This window comes from Gobio gobio, assembly GCF_949357685.1.
Source record: "Gobio gobio genome assembly, chromosome: 8".
NCBI classification, from domain to species: domain Eukaryota; kingdom Metazoa; phylum Chordata; class Actinopteri; order Cypriniformes; family Gobionidae; genus Gobio; species Gobio gobio.
In genome coordinates this window covers 29,509,392-29,534,205 of record NC_137114.1, presented here as the reverse complement: position 1 = coordinate 29,534,205, position 24,814 = coordinate 29,509,392, and the positions used below count along the sequence as shown (strand labels likewise).

General features: G+C 37.2%; 1 protein-coding gene across 1 annotated transcript; it reads right to left on the bottom strand.

Annotated features, from left to right (window-relative positions):
• Positions 1–18,103: 18,103 nt before the first annotated feature.
• dhrs13a.3 (dehydrogenase/reductase (SDR family) member 13a, duplicate 3) lies at positions 18,104–21,153 on the bottom strand. Its single transcript, XM_079823087.1, has 5 exons — positions 20,845–21,153; positions 20,587–20,705; positions 20,381–20,504; positions 19,237–19,563; positions 18,104–19,152 (listed from the first exon to the last, which is right to left on the bottom strand). The coding sequence occupies exons 1-5, from the start codon at positions 20,969–20,971 to the stop codon at positions 18,893–18,895; spliced, it is 957 nt and encodes a 318-aa protein (XP_079679213.1). The 5' UTR covers positions 20,972–21,153; the 3' UTR covers positions 18,104–18,892.
• Positions 21,154–24,814: the final 3,661 nt, after the last annotated feature.

Sequence of the window (24,814 nt, the reverse complement as noted above, 5' to 3'; positions counted from 1 at the left end):
CTTGTGCTTTTTCAATCAGCAATAACAACGGTATTTGGCACCTACTATTCAGCAAGAGCCACAAACAATAATGTTCGAACTATGGGTTCAAAAGGCCTGGATAAAAACATCATTCAGCCTCACTTTTTCACTTCTGGATGAATTCAACAATCGAGACTGAATGGTGGCTTCTTCAAAATAGGCTGCAGAGCTATTCCTTAAAATGACCTCTAATTACATTAAATATATTTTGAGTCCTTTCAAATGATCTGTTCGCCATTGGCCTCCACTTTTTTTTAAAGAAAATGGGTGAACAATTTTTGTTCTCTTTAGTCTTCCTGAAATGGCTTTTCCAAGTCGTTCTAGAGGGTCTGCAATTGGGAGGCAATACCGAGCATTGCCCCGTTAATTCTGATGTCCGCCGTTTGGGATTAACATGCTGAGAACACCTTTATGTCTTTCTGAGATAGGTTACCATCTTTATTTTCCTTTTCTTTAACAAAATGTGGCACTACATGCCCTTCGAAATAATCGTCACAGTCGTTTCATGTTCACACTGCGATATTAAGATGCAAGGCTGCCACAATCTCCCCGTTACCTAGATCTTCTCCGATTAATTACCACCAAATTCAGAGAAAAGGCTGCGCTACCTAAAGCCTAAGGAACATTACGGACAAGAGCCTTGACTAAATCAGATTCTAACTGCTAAATCAATGCCAATTATTGTGAGACAATTGACAGCAATGCATCTGAAATGAGCCTCTACATTATTTCTGCCACTCTTTAACAAGGACTAGAGGAAAGTATAAGACTGTGAAATGTTGGTTTGGGTGAGTTGTATTGGCAACCATGACAGGATTATACTGATTTACAGGAACAGGCTGCTTTTTGTGTATCAATGTGTTCATACTTATTTTCACTGGAGTGTACACAGAACACTATTCACCAATCAAACACAACACGCATGTAAACACAGTCAATCATTTCAACACCACCGAGGTCGTCCAGTGATATTTAATGCATCATTATGAAAACAACAACAGTATGCTTTCAAGAAATCAAGTATATGAGATTTTGACCACTCTTATGTGATATAGTATTTCAAAATCTATCAACAATTTCAGTTTCAAACACCTTCGGAGGCTGTGCCAACGAATTAAAACCTAGTTAGTTAAATAGGTTATAATAATTTAAATAATTTAAATTCATTTCTTTTTTTTTAAATGGGGGGCATGTGGGTATTTTTGCATTGGGGTCTCCAATGCATTGCAGCGACTCTCGGTTTGGACACACCACAAATCACAGTCATACATTAATACTACAAGAGTAATCGATTAATTCTGAATGTTGGGTCTTTCACAGTACGCTCTATTATTTCTAATTACCCAATGGGTCACGGAAGTATGCCTCTGCAATTGCACAGCGCCTACCAGGTATATAAAAAAAAGAAGAAGAAAAAAAAGAGCCATTCTGGCCCTCCTGTCCACTCTTTCTCCCTCTCTCTTTCTCAAACACACGTCTCAGCGACCCTCTACCAAAAGATCACAGCTCCACCTAGTGCAATGCACAAGAAATGAATGGTAGTGAATGGAACTGACACAATGATCTTAGCAACACGCTTTGGGTCATATTTGCATTAGTTATTTATTTGTCAACCTTCAAAAGTGTATAAAGATTTATTATAATTTTCAAAAAGGCACTTTTTCAAATAGCTAAACGAGCAATTTAGTTCAAATGATCTCCATTTCAATGAACAACTTTTCCTTTAGGACTTATAAATAATAAAATAAACCAAATATCCACTGCAAGAAAATAAAAACACACACTAATTATTTATACTGCCTCGACTGAATTATTGAGACCTTATTTCATAATGTTATTTTATTCTCGGTCTATGAAATGCACAAATAAAAAAAAAGGACACCGATGCACTAATGTAAATTAGTCTATTATGTGAAATTAGATGTTCACATTCAAAACCTTCTCACTTGATGTACAACATTGAAGGGGAAAACATATCTAATATATACACAATATAGCATGCATATGTATATAACATAATTCTGTCTTATTTCATTATTACGTTCATATTAACTCAGGTTTTCAATGCAGCGGCTTAATTTAAGCAATGGGTTTGTTTTCTTGCTATCTTTTTATTTTTCACATATACAGTGACGCTATGCCCAGTAGCTAATTTAATTTAACTTTAACGAAAAAGTATGTGAACAGTATTTATGCATTTATGAACAGAAAACGAACATCTATTTTTGTACTGTCACATCTTGCCAATCCAGAGAGCAGACCAAGCTGGAAAATAGGCTCACCACACACACACACACACACACACACACTTTGTCTCTTCACACACACACACACATACACCCTCTTCACCCGCTGAGTTCCACAGTCTGGGCCTGCTGCACCGAGAGGGAATTTACATTTTAATAGGCAGAGCTGCTCGCGCCGACTTCGAATGAGGGTATATGCTCAGCTGAACAGCGGGAAATGCACCCCACAGCAGAAGTTTAGAATGAACCTCAAGACAATTCCTGGTGCACAAAGACAGAAAATGATATATTTTAGCCCATCTCTGTCGCGTATATAGTGAAATATGCATACATATAGAAATCATTTTCTACCAGACCTCATCCGAACGTCTCCAGGTTTATGCAACATTTCTGCATTTAAGCAGCAGCTTTCAATGCATCTTGTTGCGAGCAGAACTGGGATCTAATGCACTGTGAGGAAAAGAAAGAAACCTGCATAGACTTCCAGTATCAGAGTGACAATATCGTGATTAGCTCCATAGCACCCTAAAACTGGACTCTATGGAATATTTTTTTTTGGCAATAAAGGTTGAGAAATAATTTTTATTTAAAAAAAATGTTGCCATTAAGTTCCATGCAAAATCATGCGAAATTCATTACCTTAATGAATTTTCTTATTTAAATGTTATCATTATTACAACAAATCACCTTTAGGGTGTTTTCCATCTGTCACTGACCTAATTACTAATCCTCATGTTTAAAATATCCTAGATAAAATGTATGTTTATCCGTTTCTACATTCTTAGGAAAAACATTCCGTGCTCTCATCTTTCTCTTTTTATTTTTATTTTTTTGGTCCCTCATTTCACCACCATGTCATGACTGTGTGTGAAACAGCACAAGATGTCACTGCTCCGGGCATGCAATCAAGTGGCAGGCCCCTCCCAGCTCTAATTAATAACTATTGAACATGCTAACAACAATCAACACTAATTAAATACGAGCTTGTTGACAAGAGTGCAAACCTTATCAAAAACACCCCCCTTCAAAAAAAAAAAAAAAAAAAAAAAAAAGCTGTGAGAAGGGGGATGAGGGAGGGCACTCCTGTTTTCCGTAATTAGTTAACGAAGAGCCCCGAGCCACTCTTTCGATTGAGGGCCCCGCAAGCTAGTTAGGAGTTTCGTCTGACACCCTGAACAGAAGAAGCAGTCAGCCTAAACAGCAGGTCACATGACCATGCAGAATCTCCGCTCCGGTTATAGGGCAAACAGAGCACAGAATGAACTGCTTTCAGCTTTTGAGGTGTCTCACTGTTTATATGAGAGAGAATGGGATTTGATGTTGTAATATATGCAGAAGTGCGAATGAACACTCACCAATAGCAAAATGAGATGAAAAATGGCTTTAGCATGTAAATAAAACCAGTTGGCCGATGTAAGGAATTGCAATATACAATGAAAGCTATGAGAGGGTCTACAGACCACATTGTGAAGAAAACAACTTTACCTCCATGAAATATGTACTATCCTAAGTTTATCAAGGGATTTTCTTTCAGAACTACATGTAGTGACACAAACGGGGAAAAAATTACTACTTGTTTTGTGACAAGATTCACTGAGAGACAAAGTTCATCTTGCATATGATGAGTGACAAAATTCCTGTGCTGCTTGCAATTTGTATTTTGCATTGTATTTTTGAAATACATATTTAACTTTTCTATAAAAAAAAATGTTACTACAATAAAAAAAAAGAGTCATAAATATGCTAGTAATAATAAGCATTGCCTATTACTTTGGCACCATTTTTTTTAAATTAAATCTATTTTCAACAATAAAAAAAAAAATGCATGGCATTTTTATGGCAGAAATATTTATGGTAGGTAATTTCTCAGTTTACCCACAATTATATAATTAGTATAATAATAATAATAATTATGTTGAAAATAATTGCACACCTTAGAACGTTCGTCACCCAATCAGATTCAAGCATTCAACAGCTTGTTGTTAATATTGTTGCTGTTTAAATAAATAAATTACAATACAATATAAAAATCACAAAAAGAAAATGTGCTAGCATACAAGGAAAAAGATCTATGACAACAAACTGACAAGAAAGTACAAAATCAACATACTCTAGAAAGCTAAATTGCTTGTCACTGTGGGCAATCTATGAATGACATTATCTGTCAATAGTGGTAGCCAACTTGAACACACTCAGCAAATGTCACAAAAGGGCATGTTTGTGGTTTTAGGGAGCTGTTCATGGCAATACAGATTTAATTTCGACTATAGGACAGCTGTATAGTGTAGAGGATTTGAGAGTTTGTTGGCAACAGACAGGACACAGTGGGCAGTCAGGGGCAAGACATTGCCCTCCAGTGCCCCAGTAACCTGACTGACATTTGTATGTGCGCAAACAACCCCTCACGCTCTCCCAAACCGGGAGTAATGCTGAGTGACAGCTACCACGGGGTACAGCCTTTGCATCGACAGCAGCCGTTTGTTTCCATGATCACTCCCTGATAGGCAATTGAATTTGTCAGTGACCCTAAACAATTGCTCCGATGAGATCTAGCAGGCCCTTCCTTCCCCTGGCCCCACTGCCCATCCTGATCAATACAGCCGATCAATGGCCAGCGGCCGATATTGATGACTCTGTCCCGTCTGTTGCCTGCTGCACACAAGCTTGCCAAGAGGGCAGCGGGCCTCGGTATCCCTGCACTTGTTGATCACTGTCGTCCATTGTTGGAACTGATGTCTAAATAATGCTGCGCTCCAAACTAAATCAGAGGTGGGAATAGTCAAGTTGAAATAGTCAACTGCCAACCTCAAAGCATTTCAGTCAATCATACATCATGGTAGTCAAATGCCAGTCACAATGACAAATATAAAATCTGTGACAGCAGAATGCTTGCGTTTGCTATTGGCAGCAAGACATTAAAAAAAGTATAACTTAAATAATTATAATAAACTTAACGATTACCTTGGCAAATCATGTTGGTAAAAGTCTGCAATTATAGGTTCAATTTGTTAACAATAGTAATAAATATTTTTTACTTATATATATATATATATATTATAATACTTAATTTACTTTGATACATTTGTATAAATTATAAAAATAAAAATAAATTATAAATATATATAGTATAATACTAATTATAATACTACTGTTCATTGTTATAAATTATAATAGTTACATTTATTATAATTATAGTGAACTTCATGAGTAGGCTACTCTTACAAAATGTTATTGTTTTCTATAAATAAATAAAAATAAATAATAAAAAATGTATTACTTATTATAATTTTGGTAATAAGTATTTAAAAAAATTATTACATTTATATAGCGCTTTTCTAGGCACTCAAAGCACTTTAGATAGAAGGGGGGAATCTCCTCAACCACCACCAATGTGCAGCATCCACCTGGATGATCTCGGTTTAACGTCTCTTCCGAAGGACGGATTGCAGGTAACACTGCAATACAAAGTTCAATTTGTAACAATATTTTAAGCCATTTTTAAATTAGCAATTAGAAATTAATGTATGATTATACTGTTGTTCATTGTTTATTCATGCTCTTTCATAACATAATTAATTTTTACAACTTGAATTTGAAAATTAACATTAAATTATTTTTTTTTTTAAATGTATTATTATTATTATTATATACGTTTTATTTCCTAGTTTCTATGGCCTGGGCATGGTAGTCTCCGCCATCTTGAAAATTACATCAAATGGCACATTTCACAGAAACTCAGGGTTGATTTCTCTGCTCACTTTCACTGGTTAATTTCAAGGAGGAAGTTTTCTGAGTTCCGAGTCATCTGGACGCTGCATTAGTATCTGTGTTTACATTGCTGCTCTTGCAGTCAATCGATCCCCTTACAAAAACCATAAAGATTGCAAAAGCAGTGCATGTGCATCAACGAGTGGAGATCAATGAGATCTCATGAATCCAATCAACATACCCCACCTGATCGCCATTGAGCTTTGAATAGCAAAACGACAAGATTGCAGTTGTCTGCACAAGAGCACCTCTCTGGTTCAATGGCATCAGGTAGGGCTTTGGAGACCGAGAGAGTCCCAACTGTGAGGCCTGTGTGTCTGAAGAGTCTGGGGAAGTAGGGAACCATAATTAAAACCCTACCTGAGCTGCACTCTTTATTCAGAACAGGGATCACAAGCTCCCCATGCGGCACAGCTACGCCGCCCCCTCTACGCCACATGCCCCAAAATCTCGGCCTCATGTGGTTAAGGATTTTCCACCTTATTAGATAAATTGCTAGTGATCAAAAGTAGTCCTCCCGGTTCAAAATTCCAACCCATAAATAAAAAGCCCTCGTGGCTATATGTGGGCCTGCCAAGACACACTGACCCTGAGACCACAGATGATGCAGCAATTAGACATCAATAGCAGAAAATTAAAAATAAGACGTAGAGAAGTATGCGCAACGCAACTTTGCAAGAAGATGTGGATTTTGTTTTCCATCCCATTGCCTTGCACATCTGTTTGTGTTTGTTGCCATTGCCAGAGCCAAGAGGAGTTAGTTCACCATGCTCATTAATTAACAGATTTAGTCCCCCTGAGAAAACGGCTCAAAGGCACCGCTGTCAAAGCACCAGTCCCCTTGTGAGCGAGCCGTCATAATATTCGGCCATTTAAATCTCGCGTACTAGCAGAGCATTCAGATATAGTGGGGAAAGTATCTATGAAAAAGAAGTTTCATAGGCTGACCTTATTTACTATTTTCTATTTTAATCGATTTTAAATTGTAATTTATTCTTGCGATGGCAAAGAATTTTCATGAATATTTGCAATGAATTTTCAGCATTACTCCAGTCTTCAGTCACATGTGTAACGTCTAGTTTCAATTTCATGGGCTTTTAGTTTGTTTCTCATTAGTATGGTTTCCATTACAGATTTGCGCAAACTTTGCCGATATTTTCTAAATGTCGATAAAAAACGATTGCAAAATGACAACGTTTCCATTAACCAGTGTAATGGTATTATACGTCATTTTTTTCTTCTCGCAATAAGTAATTCCTAAAATCATGGATGTTGGTAGGTTTACGTATATCGCAGGTACCACACTAACCATTATTTTACTGAAGGAGACGTAGGCGTGTTATCTGAGCATCAATAGAGTGGTGTAGGTATGACATCACTTTGTAGGCCAAAACGCGTAAACGAGTTAGCATTTTAGCACATCCGGTTCCATCGTCCCAAACTCAATGGGTTTTTTCTAATGGGGTTGTGGTTAAATGGCTGAAATAAGGTCTGTGGTGAACACAAACGCAAAACACTTCCACGTTTTATTCTACGACATAAAATACATAATTAAGCTGTTACGGGTCTTGAAAAAGGTGGTTGCTAACAAATTGGACTACAGAGGCTGTCGAAGAGATTAAACGCCATCAAGCCAAAAAGGTAAGCTCAGTCCGCTTTTACAGCCTCATTATGCTCATAATTGTGCTCTTATAAACTAATTCTAACTCAAATGTTCTGGGAAAATGTTTTTAGATAAAAACTGAAAGAGTTGTCGGAAGCTTAGTGATGCTGACGCTGAATTAGTGGGGCCGTGGTGTAGATAAGTTTATAGCCTACCTTTAGCTTATTACTTCTGGCGACTGCATTAGCCAAAATTCATAAAGTTGTGTTCATCTTGATGGACAAAATGTGCAAGTATCATAAACTTTTGTTGATCACAGAGCTTGTTTGTAGCGATAATCCAAGAGCCTATAGGAAAATACTATTGTTTTTTGGGGGGGGGTAGTGACTTCATACCTGCACCACTCAATGGCAAAGAAAGATACTTGGGTGCAGCCATGTACGAGGTGTTTCTGGGAGGGTATAGTACGCGATTTCACAGAGGAACTGTGGATTCAGAATTTCCGGATGAACAGATCAACCTTTTTTGAGTTATGCAATGCAATAAACAAAGAATAAAGAACTACGTCTTGTCTCCTGTCCGAACATACCGCTTCATCTTTAAAGAATGATCATGTCACTGCCAGGTGACGTGTTTCCTTTGGGAGTATTTTCAATTCGCAATTTGAAGGGTAATGGAAACACAGCTACACTCTAAAAAATAACTAATTGGACAAACTCAATTTAATTGAGGGCAGGTTTTCCATTCAATAAATATGTGCAACTCATAAAAAAAGTAATGCAAGGAAATGTAATTGAGTTAGTCCTTGGGTTGGGTTACTTGTTCAAACGTGTCTAAATAGCGTAAATAAAATAAATGTAAATAAAATTATGCTGGCTGATTAAATTGAGAATCACACTCCAACATGTCATAATGGCAAAATCATAACCAAATATAATTTCATCATGACGATAACGTTCCTATGCCCAATGTACGACGCCAAAGGTTTCTCATTGAAATCAGTGGAGCACCCATGCGCGTTGAAAATTGACGCCTAGGGGTACCTTTAGCGTCTCCATTGTGACGCAGAAGGCACTTGACCATGCTTCAGATTTTGACGCCTTGGGAGTGAGAACGGGTTGGTTTAAGTAAAGTGAACATAATTAAATGTGTCATATCTATGAAGGGCTGAATCTTTTTTTTTTTTTTTTGAGTGTACCGTTTCCTGTTTTTCCTTTTATGTTTCATTAGTTGTCACAGTGTCTAAGTTTGTTTGCATTTGTTGTCATAGTGATTCATTAGTTGATTTATTAGTCTGCACCAAGCGGCATCCTCCCGCAGTTTCTCTTGAAGCAAATACAGAAGTGACTTAAACTGCAATTCATCGAATGGCCACTAGGGACAGGCTCCAGAAGGGAGCAGAATCTCATTGAGCCCCATGTTAACTCATTGAGGCCCAACTTTACAGCAGAAAACAACATGTTTAAAGCCCGGTACAAATTGTGGTTTTGGTCTATACGGCTAATTTTGCCCTTCATGACAACTGTGAGGGGGGTGAATTTTTTTATAACTCATTCGTTTACATCATATAAAGCATTAAAGTTTGGCATAATTAAGGGCGTGACCACTTCGAGTGGCAGGTGGATAGCCATTTATCTGCTGTCTGTTAGTCATTGCGTCACCTCAGCTCCACCCACGTCCCGCCTCATTGCCCATTTTCTATTATCCGGGAGTGACGCGCAATGACGCCAGCTTGTCCCTACTTTGTGCTTCAAAACGGCTCTTCAGAATCCTTTGGGTGACGTCACGGACACTACGTCCATATTTTTTTACAGTCTATGGTCTGCACCTGTGCCTTGTTTTTCCTCAGTTATCCCGTGTTTATAGTCCTTAGTTTCTGTCATTCCTCGTTAGTTGTAATGTGGTTTGCGTTACCTTTGATGTTTTCTTGATTTTCCCGTTTGAATTTCAGGGTTTTTTGGTAAATAAATAATACTGCTGTGACTAGATCCTGCCTCAACTTTGCCTTGCTGCAACCAGCACTGACAACACGATCCTTCAGAGAAAAAAAATGTAATATGCTGATTTGGTGCTATTCAATTTCTTATTGTTATGAATGTACCAAAAGATGGGCACCCATTTACTTTCATTGGGACAAAAAACACATTTTTAATTTGTTCTTTTCTGTTCCACAGAAGAGAGAAAGTCATAAAGGTATTGTCAAGTAAACAATGACAATTTTCATTTTTTGGGAGGCACTCTACAGTAAGTCCTAAACATTGCTTACTCTTTTTCGCACAGTGAATGAGGTGCTAATAGTGCATCAGATGAGCATGTTTGATCAGGTTGGGCCTGCAAAAGGAGCCTGTTTATTTTTTTCAGGAGTGCAATTAGTATCCGATCAATAATCACGCTTCCTCTGAATTTCTCTTTCAATTTTCAGTGGACTTCAGACAAAGAGGAAGCCTTGAACTGTCAATAAGAGCCTCTTGTTTACCTTCACAGAAACGTTAACGTTTTCACTGAGCTCTCGAACCGAAGTTGTTCGCGCATAATTGGAATTCTCTCATTGTCTTTGAGTAACCGGGCGATTCGCATTTGACTGGGCGTTTGACAAGAAAAATGTAACGGTTGTTCATGTGATGCATCACAACAAAAACAGCCCCAGAGAAGCTGTTATCCATTCAGAGTCTCACCTCTCCACTGTAAAACACACTTCCAAAAACACAGAGCATGACTGTTGCGCCAGCTGTGCTTTTTGTAAGACTTGCCTTAATGAATGACTGTCACAACTTGACTGAAACCCACTATTACAGATCTAGAGTATCTCCTTCTCTTTGTTTAACCAAAGACGGCCTGACTAATTATTAACCAGCCTGCTGTTTGGCAATTCATTACGAATTCTCAGGAGTACGACAGATTAAAAATGAGAGTAAATACTGCACATGTCATGTGTGTTTCAACCAAGTAAATTGTGATTAACAGTGATTCTTGTCCTTTCTCCTCCTCCATACAAACAGAAATGGATTGATGCTGCAAGTATTTTTCTTCCCTCTGTGTTGAAAACACCACAAGAGATCACCTTCCATCCTTTGGGAGGACGTTAATGTTTTTGCAAATATCCTGTACTTGTTTGAAAATGAGTGATTGCTCAGTAAATCTCAAAAATTAAAATAAAAATGGTGCTTTATTTCAAGGTAGCTAATTGGCAATTAGTAAAACAATTGTGGAGCATTGTAGCATCAGCCTAATTGATAGCGTTTATAAAGCTGGCTTACCCAGCAGCATGCTTTCAGAGCTGTGCACAGCAAGCTACATTTCTTCATTAGATTACAGCAAATTGCTAAAACAAGGAAATGGGCTCATTTACCTAAATGGTGTAAATTAATGTATGTTTATGAAGCTTTTACAAAACCAGCAATAACTTGCTTGTCTATTTTTTAATGCACTATACTGTCTCCAGGCACAGTCAAAGAGCAACGGGCTCATTTAAACCAGCACATCACCGGGAACGTTTTCAACACTATATGACAGGTGCAGAACCTTAAAGGTGCATGAGTATATATTCAAAACTACATTCCCATTTCTTGAAGGAAATGCCAATGCTTACAAGACAGCAAAAGAATAGTGTTAAAGTTTCAGGTAATATAAGTCTTAGGTTCTGCAAAAATACATAAAGGATTAGTTCACCCAAAAAATGAAAATTCTGTCATTAATTACTCCCCCTCAAGTCGTTCCAAACCCGCAAGACCTTCGTTCATCTTCAGGACACAAATTACGATTTATTTTTAATGAAATCTAAGAGATTTCTGACCCCACACAGCAACACGCTGACCACTTTCAAGGCCCAGAAAGGTATAAAGGCATTGTTAAAATATTCCATGTGACTACAGTGGTTCAACCTTAATGTTATGAAGCGACGAGAATACTTTTTGTGCGTTAAAAACAAACAAAAATAACGACAATCTCTTCTCTTTCGTGTCACTCTACAACGCGATTCACTTAAGTCAAGTCAAGTCAGGTCAACTTTATTTATATAGCGCTTTTAACAATGTAGATTGTTTCAAAGCAGCTTTACAGTGTTAAACAGGAAAATAATGCAGCATAATTTTAATCAGCTGTATAGCCATTCTGGAAACATTTCAAGTATCATACAGTGACAGTGTGGGCGTTAGATCAATAATTTAGTTTAAATGGTTAATTTAGTTTAAATTTTTCAACTAAACATCGAAATAAATCTAAATAATAATGTCCCCAACTGAGCACGCCAAGCCAGAGGCAACAGTGGCAAGGAAACCAAAACCCCATTAGGTGACCTAATGGAGAAAAATAAACCTTGGGAGAAACCAGGCTCAGTCGGGGTGCCAGTTCTCCTCTGGCCAATTAACAAACAGCGTATTATTATTATTATTCTGGCAGCTTTACAGCTCGGAGGTCATAATAGATCAGAATATTCGAGGGACCGGGGGCAACATGCTGGAGATGGGTTTATTGAGGATGATATTGAATAAATAATTATTAAAGTACAATAATAATTATTAAAGTGCAATTTAATAATACTTAAGCACCACAATTTAATAATACTTAAGCACCACAATGCATGCATGTGGTGCTCAGCCAATAGTGAGCCACCGTTCTGCCGTAGAACCCGGAAGCGCTGCACTGTGTGAATAGCATAAGAGTGTGACAGGGAAGAGAAGCCATTGTTGAATAAAGTCGTTATTTTTGTTTGTTTGTTTTTGTCGGGGTGAGTAATAAATGACAGAAATTTGATTTGTGTGTGAACGAACCCCTTTAAACATTTTCTGTGCCGCCTTTGCATTTTAAAAGGTTGATAAAATGGGTTAAACAGATTAATTCAATCTTGTAGAAATCACATAATTATGATTATATTGATTTTTAAATGTTGACCTTTTAAAAAAAAAATGTATATGTATATTTTAAGATTAAAGTATAAAAAGATTTAAGTTGTAAAAGTAAAAATATATATAATTTGACTAGTCTATATTAAGTGGTTAGAGGTTTTTTTTTTTTTTTCGACAATTGATTAATTCAATTATCAGTAACACTTTATATAAGTATAAGGTACGTTATAATGCATTACATCTAATCATAAATAATTGTAACCAGTTATAATACTTGCAGATTCTGAAATTGGTTGTTTGTCATCTGTTTTAATGCACTATACTTTCTAAAGGTGTCAATGACTAGATAAGTATTATAACCATTGCTGCAATTATTCATGAGACCATACAATGCATTATTGCACCTTGCATTACAAGGCATAATTAATGCATTATACATAAAGGCTTTAAGTAAAGTGTTACCCAACGATCTGTTGCAGGTACAAAAATAAATAAATGAGGATTGACTACACAGCAATAATGCATCAAAAATATAACTAATAATAAAAGCATTCAAGGTATTTATAAGTACAATCCAAATCAGATCAGAGAATAAATATGCAATGAGGTCTAAACATCTAAACAATGCACACCTGGGATTTTGTATTTAAATGTAACTTATATTATTAAACTCAGATTTTTTTAGAATTTAAGACCGATTAACATAAAATATAATTATAAATATATTGTTTATATAATTAATCATAGAGGCCTACACATAAAAAAAAAATCAAATGGATCAAAATCATAAAAAGGATCAGCAGGTCTTACACAAACTGGTGAACTTCATGCAACTTGAGTGCTGCTGTCATTACAGCAAAAAATGAGGCAAAATAAATATGAAAAAAGTCTTAAAATCATGTAATTGTTTTAAATGAACAGAAAATGTAAAAATGACACACCTTTTTTTATTATTATTATTATCATTATTATTATTTATTTATTTATGGTACATTTGCCGTTCAGATGCTACTGCTTTAAGGATCTGGTTTACTTCTGCCACCTCCCACCCAACCCCTAATTACTAATCCAGGAACACAACAGCAGAGAGAAGACAGACAAGAGAGGAAAGAGTAAGAAGAAGGTGTGAGCTGCTATTCTGACACTCTCCGGCATGTGCAGCATATTTGTAAACATCGTTAATCACAGATTAGCAGATGGGGGTGTTAATTGCACCTGTGGAAATAACATGACCCAAAGGATGCTTCTATTTACCGCCTTCAGATGGCATTTCTGCACGGGGAGGGCGAGAAGGAAAAACGGGAAGGCTTTGCTTGTGACACAAGCAGCCTGTGTTTGAATGACTCTCCAAAATGTTGTCACCCAGTCTCACAATCAAACCCCCCTTCCCAACTCACACCTCACGTGTTACTCTAAAGTGAGACCCAGCATCACTTTGCCATTCTCCCTCCTCTCAGACTGAGATCGAAGTGTGCTGCTCCCCTGACCACCTGCTACCTTCTGCAGTGAAAACCAGCCACTGTATGCACTGAACCAATGAAATAATCTCGCTTCCCTCAGCCAGTTATGTTATTAAATATACAACTTAAAAACTCCATTTTAAAAAACAAAGTTTGAGTGTATAATATGAAAATCGTGTGCCTTTTTAAAATAGCCAACAGGATTTACTTACTTCACAATCATCTTAGATGCAAATGGATACTTGCCATCAATTGCAAGTGGTAATAGGGAAGGGACATTATCATAGTGAGAGCATCTGATTGGACAAGAGTATAGTGAGTCATCACTATTTTGCTCTGTATTCCTGCAAATTTTACATTTTAAGATGCCTGCTAAAATAACATTTTGCCAACATTTAGGAGTACATTGGCATTTAAACACAACCACAAATCTAACAGACATGGACTAAAAAACACATAACTCCTTTGATACCAAAAAAAGAGAATAAAAACCTTTCCTAAAGCTAACTACAGCACAGACCACACACACACACACACACATTATATTATAATATATAATGTGCTATATATATTGGGTTGCTTATACTGTATGTATATATATATATATATATATATATATATATATATATATATATATATATATATATATATATATATATATATATATATATATATATATATATATATATATATATATATATATATATATATATATATATATATATATATATATATATATATATATATATGCGCAACCCAAATTTACCCTGGCTTGGGCTACGTGAATATAAAAAAATATATTATTATATTATAATAGTGTATTATAATGTCTCATAATTCATCAAAATAATTGTCTCATAATATTATGTGACATTACATTATACTATAATAACATGATGATATAATAATAGCTCTCAATTATATATTCAATCCCATGTTTAATTGTTTATAATGAGACAATTAAATAGAATTTAATACGTTTTCGTAATTATTTTGTTTATTAAAAATGTATCTTGTATTGTTACAATATAAACTAAACAAATATTATATTATGAAACAACTACTATAATATAATAGTTGTCTCATTGTATTAATATTATTGTATGTAATGCAATATATATGTAATAATATTTATAACAAATATTGTATATACATACATACATACATACATACAGGTGCTGGTCATATAATTAGAATATCATCAAAAAAGTTGATCTATTTCACTAACTCCATTCAAAAAGTGAAACTTGTATATTATATTCCTTCATTACACACAGACTGATATATTTCAAATGTTTATTTCTTTTAATTTTGATGATTATAACTGACAACTAAGGAAAATCCCAAATTCAGTATCTCAGAAAATTAGAATATTGTGAAAAGGTTCAATATTGAAGACACCTGGTGCCACACTCTAATCAGCTAATTAACTCAAAACACCAGCAAAGGCCTTTAAATGGTCTCTCAGTCTAGTTCTATAGGCTACACAATCATGAGGAACACTGCTGACTTGACAGTTGTCCAAAAGACGACCATTGACACCTTGCACGAGAAGGACAAGACACAAAAGGACATTGCAAAAGATGCTGGCTGTTCACAGAGCTGTGTCCAAGCACAATAATAGAGAGGCGAAGGGAAGGAAAAGATGTGGTAGAAAAAAAGTGTACAAGCAATAGGGATAACCGCACCATGGAGAGGATTGTGAAACAAAACCCATTCAAAAATGAGGGGGAGATTCACAAAGAGTGGACTGGAGCTGGAGTCAGTGCTTCAAGAACCACTACGCAAAGACGTATGCAAGACATGGGTTTCAGCTGTCACATTCCTTGTGTCAAGCCACTCTTGAACAACAGACAGCGTCAGAAGTGTCTCGCCTGGGCTAAAGACAAAAAGGACTGGACTGCTGCTGAGTGGTCCAAAGTTATGTTCTCTGATGAAAGTAAATTTTGCATTTCCTTTGGAAATCAGGGTCCCAGAGTCTGGAGGAAGAGAGGAGAGGCACACAATCCATGTTGCTTGAGGTCCAGTGTAAAGTTTCCACTGTTAGTGATGGTTTGGGGTGCCATGTCATCTGCTGGTGTTGGTCCACTGTGTTTTCTGAGGTCCAAGGTCAACGCAGCCGTATAGAGCACTTCATGCTTCCTGCTGCTGACCAACTTTATGGAGATGCAGTTTTCATTTTCCAACAGGACTTGGCACCTGCATACAGTGCCAAAGCAACCAGTACCTGGTTTAAGGACCATGATATCAAACTCGCCTGACCTTAACCCCATAGAATATCTATGGGGTATTGTGAAGAGGAAGATGCGATATGCCAGACCCAACAATGCAGAAGAGCTGAAGGCCACTATCAGAGCAACCTGGGCTCTCATAACACCTGAGCAGTGCCACAGACTGATCGACTCCATGCCACACCGCATTGCTGCAGTAATTCAGGCAAAAGGAGCCCCAACTAAGCATTAAGTGCTGTACATGCTCATACTTTTCATGTTCATACTTTTCATTTGGCCAAGATTTCTAAAAATCCTTTCTTTGTATTGGTCTTAAGTAATTTTCCGAGATACTGAATTTGGGATTTTCCTTAGTTGTCAGTTATAATCATCAAAATTAAAAGAAATAAACATTTGAAATATATCAGTCTGTATGTAATGAATGAATATAATATACAAGTTTCACTTTTTGAATGGAATTAGTGAAATAAATCAACTTTTTGATGATATTCTAATTTTATGACCAGCACCTGTATGCATGTATGTATGTATGTATGTATGCATGTATGTATGTGTGTGTGTGTGTGTGTGTGTGAGAGATATATATAAAATATACATATATATAATATACATGTATATTATATATATATATATAAAAAATATACATATATATATATATATATATATAAAAAATATACATATATATATATAAAAAAATATACATACATATATATATATATATAATATACATATATATAATATACATATATATATACATATATATATATATATATATGGGGAAAAAAAATTTAATCTTGTAATATAAATTAGACAGATATTCATATATTATAGTAGTATACAAATTGTATTATTTAAAAATTTAAAAAAAATTTTTTAACTTTAGCCAATCAGAATCATGTGACAGTTCCAGGTATGCATGTGATATCCTTACAAGGTCAACAAGGGCCTTATGGTTTTATTCTGCCATCATGCAGTGAAATTAATCCTTTGAACTAATTCTCAAGCAGCTGGACACTACACACTCACATACACCACACACACAGCTGCTTCCCACACTCACATGCCCCAGCATGCCCCACGCCCAGCCTTAGCAGCAGCAGCAGTCTCGATCAATCAGGCTCCTCCCATGCAGTGATAGCTAATTGATGCACTAATCCAGTCGTTAAGTACTGTGCCAAAGAGCTTGGGAGTGCGTCCAAAGTAAACACCTGCCGTCACTCATCAATGTGTTTTGCTTCTACAAAACAAATCGAAGGGGACGGTGTAGTTACAGACTTACCGTGCATGAGAACAAAACGCACAGAGATAAGCCTGGCATGCTCGGTGACATGAGCACAGAATGGATTTTATAAATGCGGCATGAGTGACAGTCAATGGATCTGATACTTTCAGGCTAGAAAACAATAAGTGCACAGAAGAACCTGGGTAAAACTGACCAGATTCATCCACCTGGACAGTATACACTAAGTCAGAGAATGAAGAGAAATAATATCAGCATATATAAACAGGACGCCAAGATGAGGTCTTAAAAAAAAAAAAAAAAAGTCAAAACGTGACTATCCCATTGTGAGGTAAAGGATCTATTAGCAACGGGGGTTCTGTTGAAGATGCATGGATATGGGTATGGGTCTATAACAAGTCCTCTTTTTGGTTATCCCATCACACTGAATGGTTGTAGCCCCAGACGCCCACTTTCATTCAGTGGAAAAGCAAACTCTAATATGACATGAAATTACTTCTGCAATTCTCAGTGTAATCTAACCTACTTTATTCTAATGATTGTCATCTTGACAGAGGTCTCTGTAGACTCTTGAGGTTGTGTGTCACCCTGAGTTGAAGGCTGCCAAATGTGACACGCTACTGCCCCCCAGTGAACCAAAAAGTTACAACATCCTATCGGACAAGGTAAAGAGGCTTTAAACGCTTGAAAGAAATTGATGTTCTTGAACAGATTTTTTTTTATTATTATCATTTCATATGATTTTGATTTTCAAATACATGATGTATTTGAATTGGTCATGAGTTTAAAAAAGTGTATGCCATGATCCCATTAAGGTAAAAAAAAGAAAAAGAGATGAGAGGGAGAGAGAGAGAGATTGATAGAAACATAAATACAAAAGTCTACTGAGTGAATACAAATCACAACTCTACTTCACCTTTACATATGTTCAACCACAAATAATAAGCATTACAAATCATAGGGACATTAAAGGTTACTTTGGTTACTGTTCCCCAAGCTATGCATATATTGTTGCTTCATTTAAAGTAGGGATGCACAATACATTAGTACAACTACAACATTAGTTATTGGCCATTTTTTTTAATCATAATTTAATTATAATTTATGCTAATTTCTTCAACTTAATAATGTTAGATATAATCTTTACAAATCTCAAAATGAATATCCATTTTTCATTCGGTACATTATAATGTTGTGATGCCCAAATCACTTTAGGTTATTGTCAATTTATAGGGCCATAATAAAAAATTATCATCTTATTAAATATCAGTACACCCCTAATTTAAATATAATGTATAATGTACAACATATTTTAAAACAATATATACGAAGCGCAAAAATCAGCCCACCTCAGCTACGTGTACACCTGTGACACGAGGAGAGAATTAAATGAAGAACCTCAGCAGCTGACACTCATAATGCTGTTATAAGGCTTTTGTGTGTGGAGTTCTATTGTTCCACAAACCTGTGTGAGCTCACCTACGATAGGCCACACAGCCTCTCGCTCACTTCCCAAAGCTTCCTGGCCAGGGCATCATCCCGTCCGTCAGCGCTAACATTCTGCAGAGCGCAGGAAGAGAAGTACCGTCCACTCAGAGGCTCAAGTCCCTCCTGCAAAGCACAGTAAAGCGTGGTCTGCGCACCTCCCTCTGGGTCCAGGAAAAACAGCTTGGACATGATCGGGTAAAGCAGCTTCTGCACCAAATTCATATTCCGACCAATCTCAGTGGCTATGACACCTATAAGGATGAGGCAATGAAGAAAATGTGGAGGAATAATAATACTTGTTGGCACACAAAAAAACTAAACAAAGGACCACTAACCTGGATGCAGGCAATAGCAGGTGACACTCGTCCCTTCCAAGCGGTTTGCGAGCTCACGGGTAAAGAGCACATTGCAGAGTTTGCTGTGGCAATAGGCTCTGAGCGCGTGACAGGACGAATTATCGGTGACCAGATCCTTGTTCGTGTTGAGGAGGTTGAAGTCAATGGAACCCAGCCGATGCAGCAGGGCGGACACGTTGATGATGCGGCTGTGCTCTACCTGCTTTAGACGATCCAACAGCAACAGCGTCAGCAAAAAGTGGCCCAGGTGGTTGACGCCAAACGCCATGCCAAAACCATCATCAGTTCTGCCTGATGCGATAAGACCTAAAGAGAAAACCTCACACATTAAACAGTAATGAAAATTATGGTATTAATTACTCTCTTGTGGTTCCAAACCCGTAAGACCTTTGTTCATCTTCGGAACACATATGAAGATATTTTTGATGAAATCTAAGAGCTTTCTGACCCCACATAGACGGGAAAGGTGGTAAATGCATCGTTAAAATAGTTCATGTGACTACAGTGGTTCAACCTAATTTTAGTAAGCGACGAGAATACTCTTTTGTGCGCAAAAAACAAACAAAAATAACTACTTTATCTAACTTTCTTCTCATCTGTGTCAGTTTCTTATGCAGTTTACATCCAGCTCCTGTGTCCTGTGCGCTCACGTGAACAGCATCGGCCAATGGTAAGCTGGCATTCTGGCATAGCTCTGACGTAACTCGGAAGCGCTGCACTATATTTTCTACGTCAACAGAGTAGGAGATTGACACAGACGTGAAGAAATTGTTGAATAAAGTCGATATTTTGTTAGTTTTTTGCGCACACAAAGTATTCGCGACGGTTCATAACATTAAGGTTGAACTACTGTAGTCACGTGGACTATTTTAACAATGTTTTTACTACCTTTCAGGGCCTTGAAAGTGTTAATTAAATTGCTTTCTACAGAGGCGTCATAGAGCTCTCCAATTTCATCAAAAATATCTTAATTTGTGTTCTGAAGATGAACGAAGGTCTTACGGGTTTGGAATAACATGAAGGTGAGTATTTAATGACAGAATTTTCATTTTTAAGTGAACTAACCCTTTAAAAATCATATGTTCTTGCATGCTTTCATACACCAGATTCCCTCTCAAGTCACCTGCATTGTTGATGAGCAAGTCGAGCCTCGGTTCACGCTTCAGAAAAATCGCAGCAAAATCGCGAACGGACTTTAAACTGGCAAGGTCAAGATGCATGTGGAGTACCTCAGAGTTCCCACTTTCCTGGAGGATACATGGCATGACAAGTTCTTTCTTTTAGACTTATTTCAGTGTAATAAGAACTGGGAGTACTGGATGAGTTTACCTTTCTTATGTCATAAACTGCAGCTTCAGCTTTCTGTTGGTTTCGGCAGGCGAGGATCACTCGGGCCCCTCTCTTGGCCAGATCCAAGGCTGTGGGTTTGCCAATGCCTGTATTACTCCCTGCATATAGATTATTGATTCACTTACTCAACCCTGAGACAAAGTTAAATGTTCTCTGATGAACAGCAAACTACAGCACATATACATATGCAAATACAAATACATCGTGTATGGTATTAAAACTTTAAAAGTTACTAACCTGTAACAATTGCCGTTTTCCCCTTTAACATGACGCTGCTCTTAAATTTGGCTCCTTTAAACACGCTGTAATAAAGCAGTATATATACAGCCAGCACACCGGCCAGCACTGACAACAGGACAGACATTATGTCCTTTGAGCGCGTCAACTAAGCGATGTTACAAACTTTCAAAGTTTAGGAGAGTACGTGTGTTTTGCTCCGTTGCTTTCTCCCGAATGTTATCGTGTTTTTATGTTGTTTTCGTAACTAACTGCCAGCGCCAGCTTCCGGGTTTAACTTCTGACAAACGCTGGATGGCGCAATTTCTCTACGTCAGAAGAAAAGTCGCACTTTAAATTGGAGAAAATCCTGCCTTTGGCCAGGTACATTTTATATATAGCCTATCCAATAGGGTTATGGTAAAATTCTTCATAAAATATATCCTGTGAATTCATCTTCTTCTTCTTCTTCTTCTTCTTCTTCTTCTTCTTCTTCTTCTTCTTCTTCTTCTTCTTCTTCTTCTTCTTCTTTTCTGTCAATTCATCTGTCAGTAAATATCTTAATATTGATGAAACGTGATTGTTTTGTGGACTTGTTGAAGAAACAGCTGCCCGTTTATTTTGTGATTGTAGTATAACCAATGCATTTTGGGTTGATTTAAGCTCCTATGCTTTTAACCCTACTAATATGACCAACAGTTTTGTCCTTAAATAGAATTTTTATTATAAAAACCCACAATTGTCATCTCTTAAATATGTTGTTAAACATTTTTCCTCCCCAAGTAAAAGTGGCTTAAATCTCCTTTATGTTTTCCTCTTTTTCTTTCCTCTTTGTGTGTGTGTGTGTGTGTGTGTGTGTGTGTGTGTGTGTGTGTGTGTGTGTGTGTGTGTGTGTGTGTGTGTGTGTGTGTGTGTGTGTGTGTGTGTGTGTGTGTGTGTGTGTGTGTGTGTGTGTGTGTGTGTGTGTGTGTGTGTGTGTGTGTGTGTGTGTGTGTGTGTGTGTGTGTGTGTGTGTGTGTGGACTGGTAATCATCACGTTATGGGGACAAAATGTCCCCACAAAGATAGCAATATCCGAAATCCTCATCCTTGTGGGGACATTTTTAGGTCCCCATGAGGAAAACATCTTATAAATCAGACTAAGTGATGTTTTTTGAATGTAAAATTGCAGAATGTCTCCTGTGAGGGTTAGGCTTAGGGGCAGGGGCAGTGTAGGGGGATATAATATACGGTATGTACGGTATAAAAACCATTACGCCTATGGAAAGTCCCCATAAAAGATGAAAACACTACGTGTGTGTGTGTGTGTGTGTGTGTGTGTGTGTGTGTGTGTGTGTGTGTGTGTGTGTGTGTGTGTGTGTGTGTGTGTGTGTGTGTGTGTGTGTGTGTGTGTGTGTGTGTGTGTGTGTGTGTGTGTGTGTGTGTGTGTGTGTGTGTGTGTGTGTGTGTGTGTGTGTGTGTGTGTGTGTGTGTGTGTGTGTGTGTGTGTGTGTGTGTGTGTGTGTGTGTGTGTGTGTGTGTGTGTGTGTGTGTGTGTGTGTGTGTGATTCAACCATGGTATCTTTCCCTGATCTTATATGTAATTATAATCACCCCACAACCAAAAGCATGAGAAATTATACTTAAAGCTACACTATGTAACTTTTCCGTCCACTAGAGGTCGCCTGTTCAAAACAAAGGCGTAGTTTGATGACGGCACGTTTAAGCGCAGAATCTCGGGACATGTGGTCTTCACCTCACAGCCGGTGGGAAACAGTCAGGATAGGACTCGGGCAGAAATCATGTTCATGGATGCGATTATTAACATTACTGTAGTCTGAAGCAGAGCAGGACCGAGTGTTGTGGAGCTGAGGAACAGCTGGAGCGATTGAAGAGCGGGACTGTTATTATGGCATAGTCGCTGGCGGGACTTTTACACGGTTGCCGGAGCCATTTCCTCTTTTCCAGTTATGAGTTTGAGGTAACGCAACTCTGTTTATCGTATTAGATATATCTGAGTGTGTTGAAAAGGAAGTTATGACGTTCGCTCGGCGGCTGCTGTGACACTTCAGTGAGAGTAAAGTGTTTCACTGAATAAAAACGGAGACCGAGGGTGACGCAGATATGACGCAATCGACAGGCGACTCCCTCACACGCACAGCTCACACGTCCCGGTTCCTTGGTTAAAATAGCAAATTTCTCACGATTTACAAATAGTTGAAAACATTTGGGATATTCTAAGTACTCAACTGAACAAAATATATAACACTGGCCTAGTGGTTTCTGGATATTTTACTGCAAAAATCCTACATAGTTCACCTTTAAAAAAGTTTTAGAACCACAAAAATGACCCAACAACATTTGTTTTTTAAAAAGCACCATTTCCACCACTGTGAAATGATTAGAGGATCACTATGTTCTTAACAAAAGTTTTATATTTCATTTTATTTATTCTTCATCAATATTAGGCTATGTCATTTATCACACACCACCCCTAAAACACCTTTCTTCAGACCATACCTCTTAACACTTCTTATTTCAAATGTTTTATTTAATTTTATATTTTAACTCATTTGTAGCAACTTGCTGCTGTGTGATGCAAAATATAGTTGTTTCGTCGAAAATTTAAGATTTTTTCCTGATTATGATGATACAAGGATCTGAGGATCTGACCTGGACTACACACATCCAGACACAGGTGAAAAAAGCCAGGCAAAGACTGTACCACCTGCGCCAGCTGAGGAAATTCAGGGTTTCACCAGCCATCCTGAAAACTTTCTATCGAGGGGCGATAGAAAGTGTCCTGACTCAGTGCATCACCGCGTGGTACGGGAACAGCACCAGTCACGATTGCAAAGCCCTGCAAAGAGTGGTGCGCTTATCCGAGCGCATCTCAGGCTCAGCTCTCCCGTCTCTGCAGGACATCTACACCAAACGCTGCAGAGGTAGAGCTACTAAAATCATCAGAGACATTAATCACCCTGCAAACTCTCACTTCACCCTGCTGCCATCTGGTAAGCGCTTCCGTAGCCTGATGGCAAAGACTGAAAGACTCAGGAGGAGTTTCTTCCCCCAGGCCATCAGACTCCTGAACTCAGTCACGTGACTTCACTTCACCCCGCACACGCATAAACATCCAGTTTAAACATTAACATCCACATACTGCCATTGCACTGCACTTTACGTTCCTATTGTTACTGTGTAACAACCTGTAATAACCTGTTTGCACATCATACTCCTGTTTGCACATTATACTCCATTTGCAATTATACCTATTGCATGCACATCATACTTCTCTATATATAAATATATATATATATTTTATGTTAACCACTTATTTTTAAGTCTACAGTTTCTCACTTATCATATCCACTTATTTTATATTTTATATTTTTATTTTATTTTTTTATTTTTATCTTATTTCCTATTTTTATCTTACTTGATTTATTTATAACTCTACTTATGTTAATACTTTTTATTCTAATTTTATTCTATTTCTATTTTAATTTCCCCTTGTGTTCTTGTAACTGTTATTTGCACTGTCCATGGAGCGGACCTGTTTACATTTCACTGCCAGTTGTATATTGTGTATATAACTGTGTATGTGACAAATAAAACTCTTGAATCTTGAATCTTGAATCTTGAATCAATAGATGGAGCCGAAAATCATTTCAAATCCAACATGCAGTTTAAATTAGTTTCTTCCTTAAATTGAATAGATTTGTCATTGATATTTATCATAAATAAATGATTTTTGCATGTAATCATAATGGGTGACAGACAAGGAAAATCGACATCTCACCCAAACATTGATGAAAACAACAATACACTTTTATTTATTCATTTTCGGCTTTGCACCCTATTTTGTCCCTGTACTCATTGTAAAACAACTCTTTTTAACAATAGTTATAGGATATTTTGGGGCTAATGATACAATTTGAATTTGGGCCATTTTACAAAGTTAGTTTACAAAGCTACATGCATCAAACAAACTCTCACAATGGTTGGTTTT

Bases quoted from the DNA above. Each gene is read 5' to 3' on its own strand.
- dhrs13a.3 (XM_079823087.1), bottom strand. From the start codon at position 20,971: ATGTCTGTCCTGTTGTCAGTGCTGGCCGGTGTGCTGGCTGTATATATA. The intron at 20,505-20,586 runs GTAAACTCATCC...TGTATCCTCCAG, and splicing joins CAGTTTATGACATAAGAAAG to GAAAGTGGGAACTCTGAGGT. The intron at 19,564-20,380 runs GTGACTTGAGAG...TTTTCTCTTTAG, and splicing joins CTTGCTCATCAACAATGCAG to GTCTTATCGCATCAGGCAGA.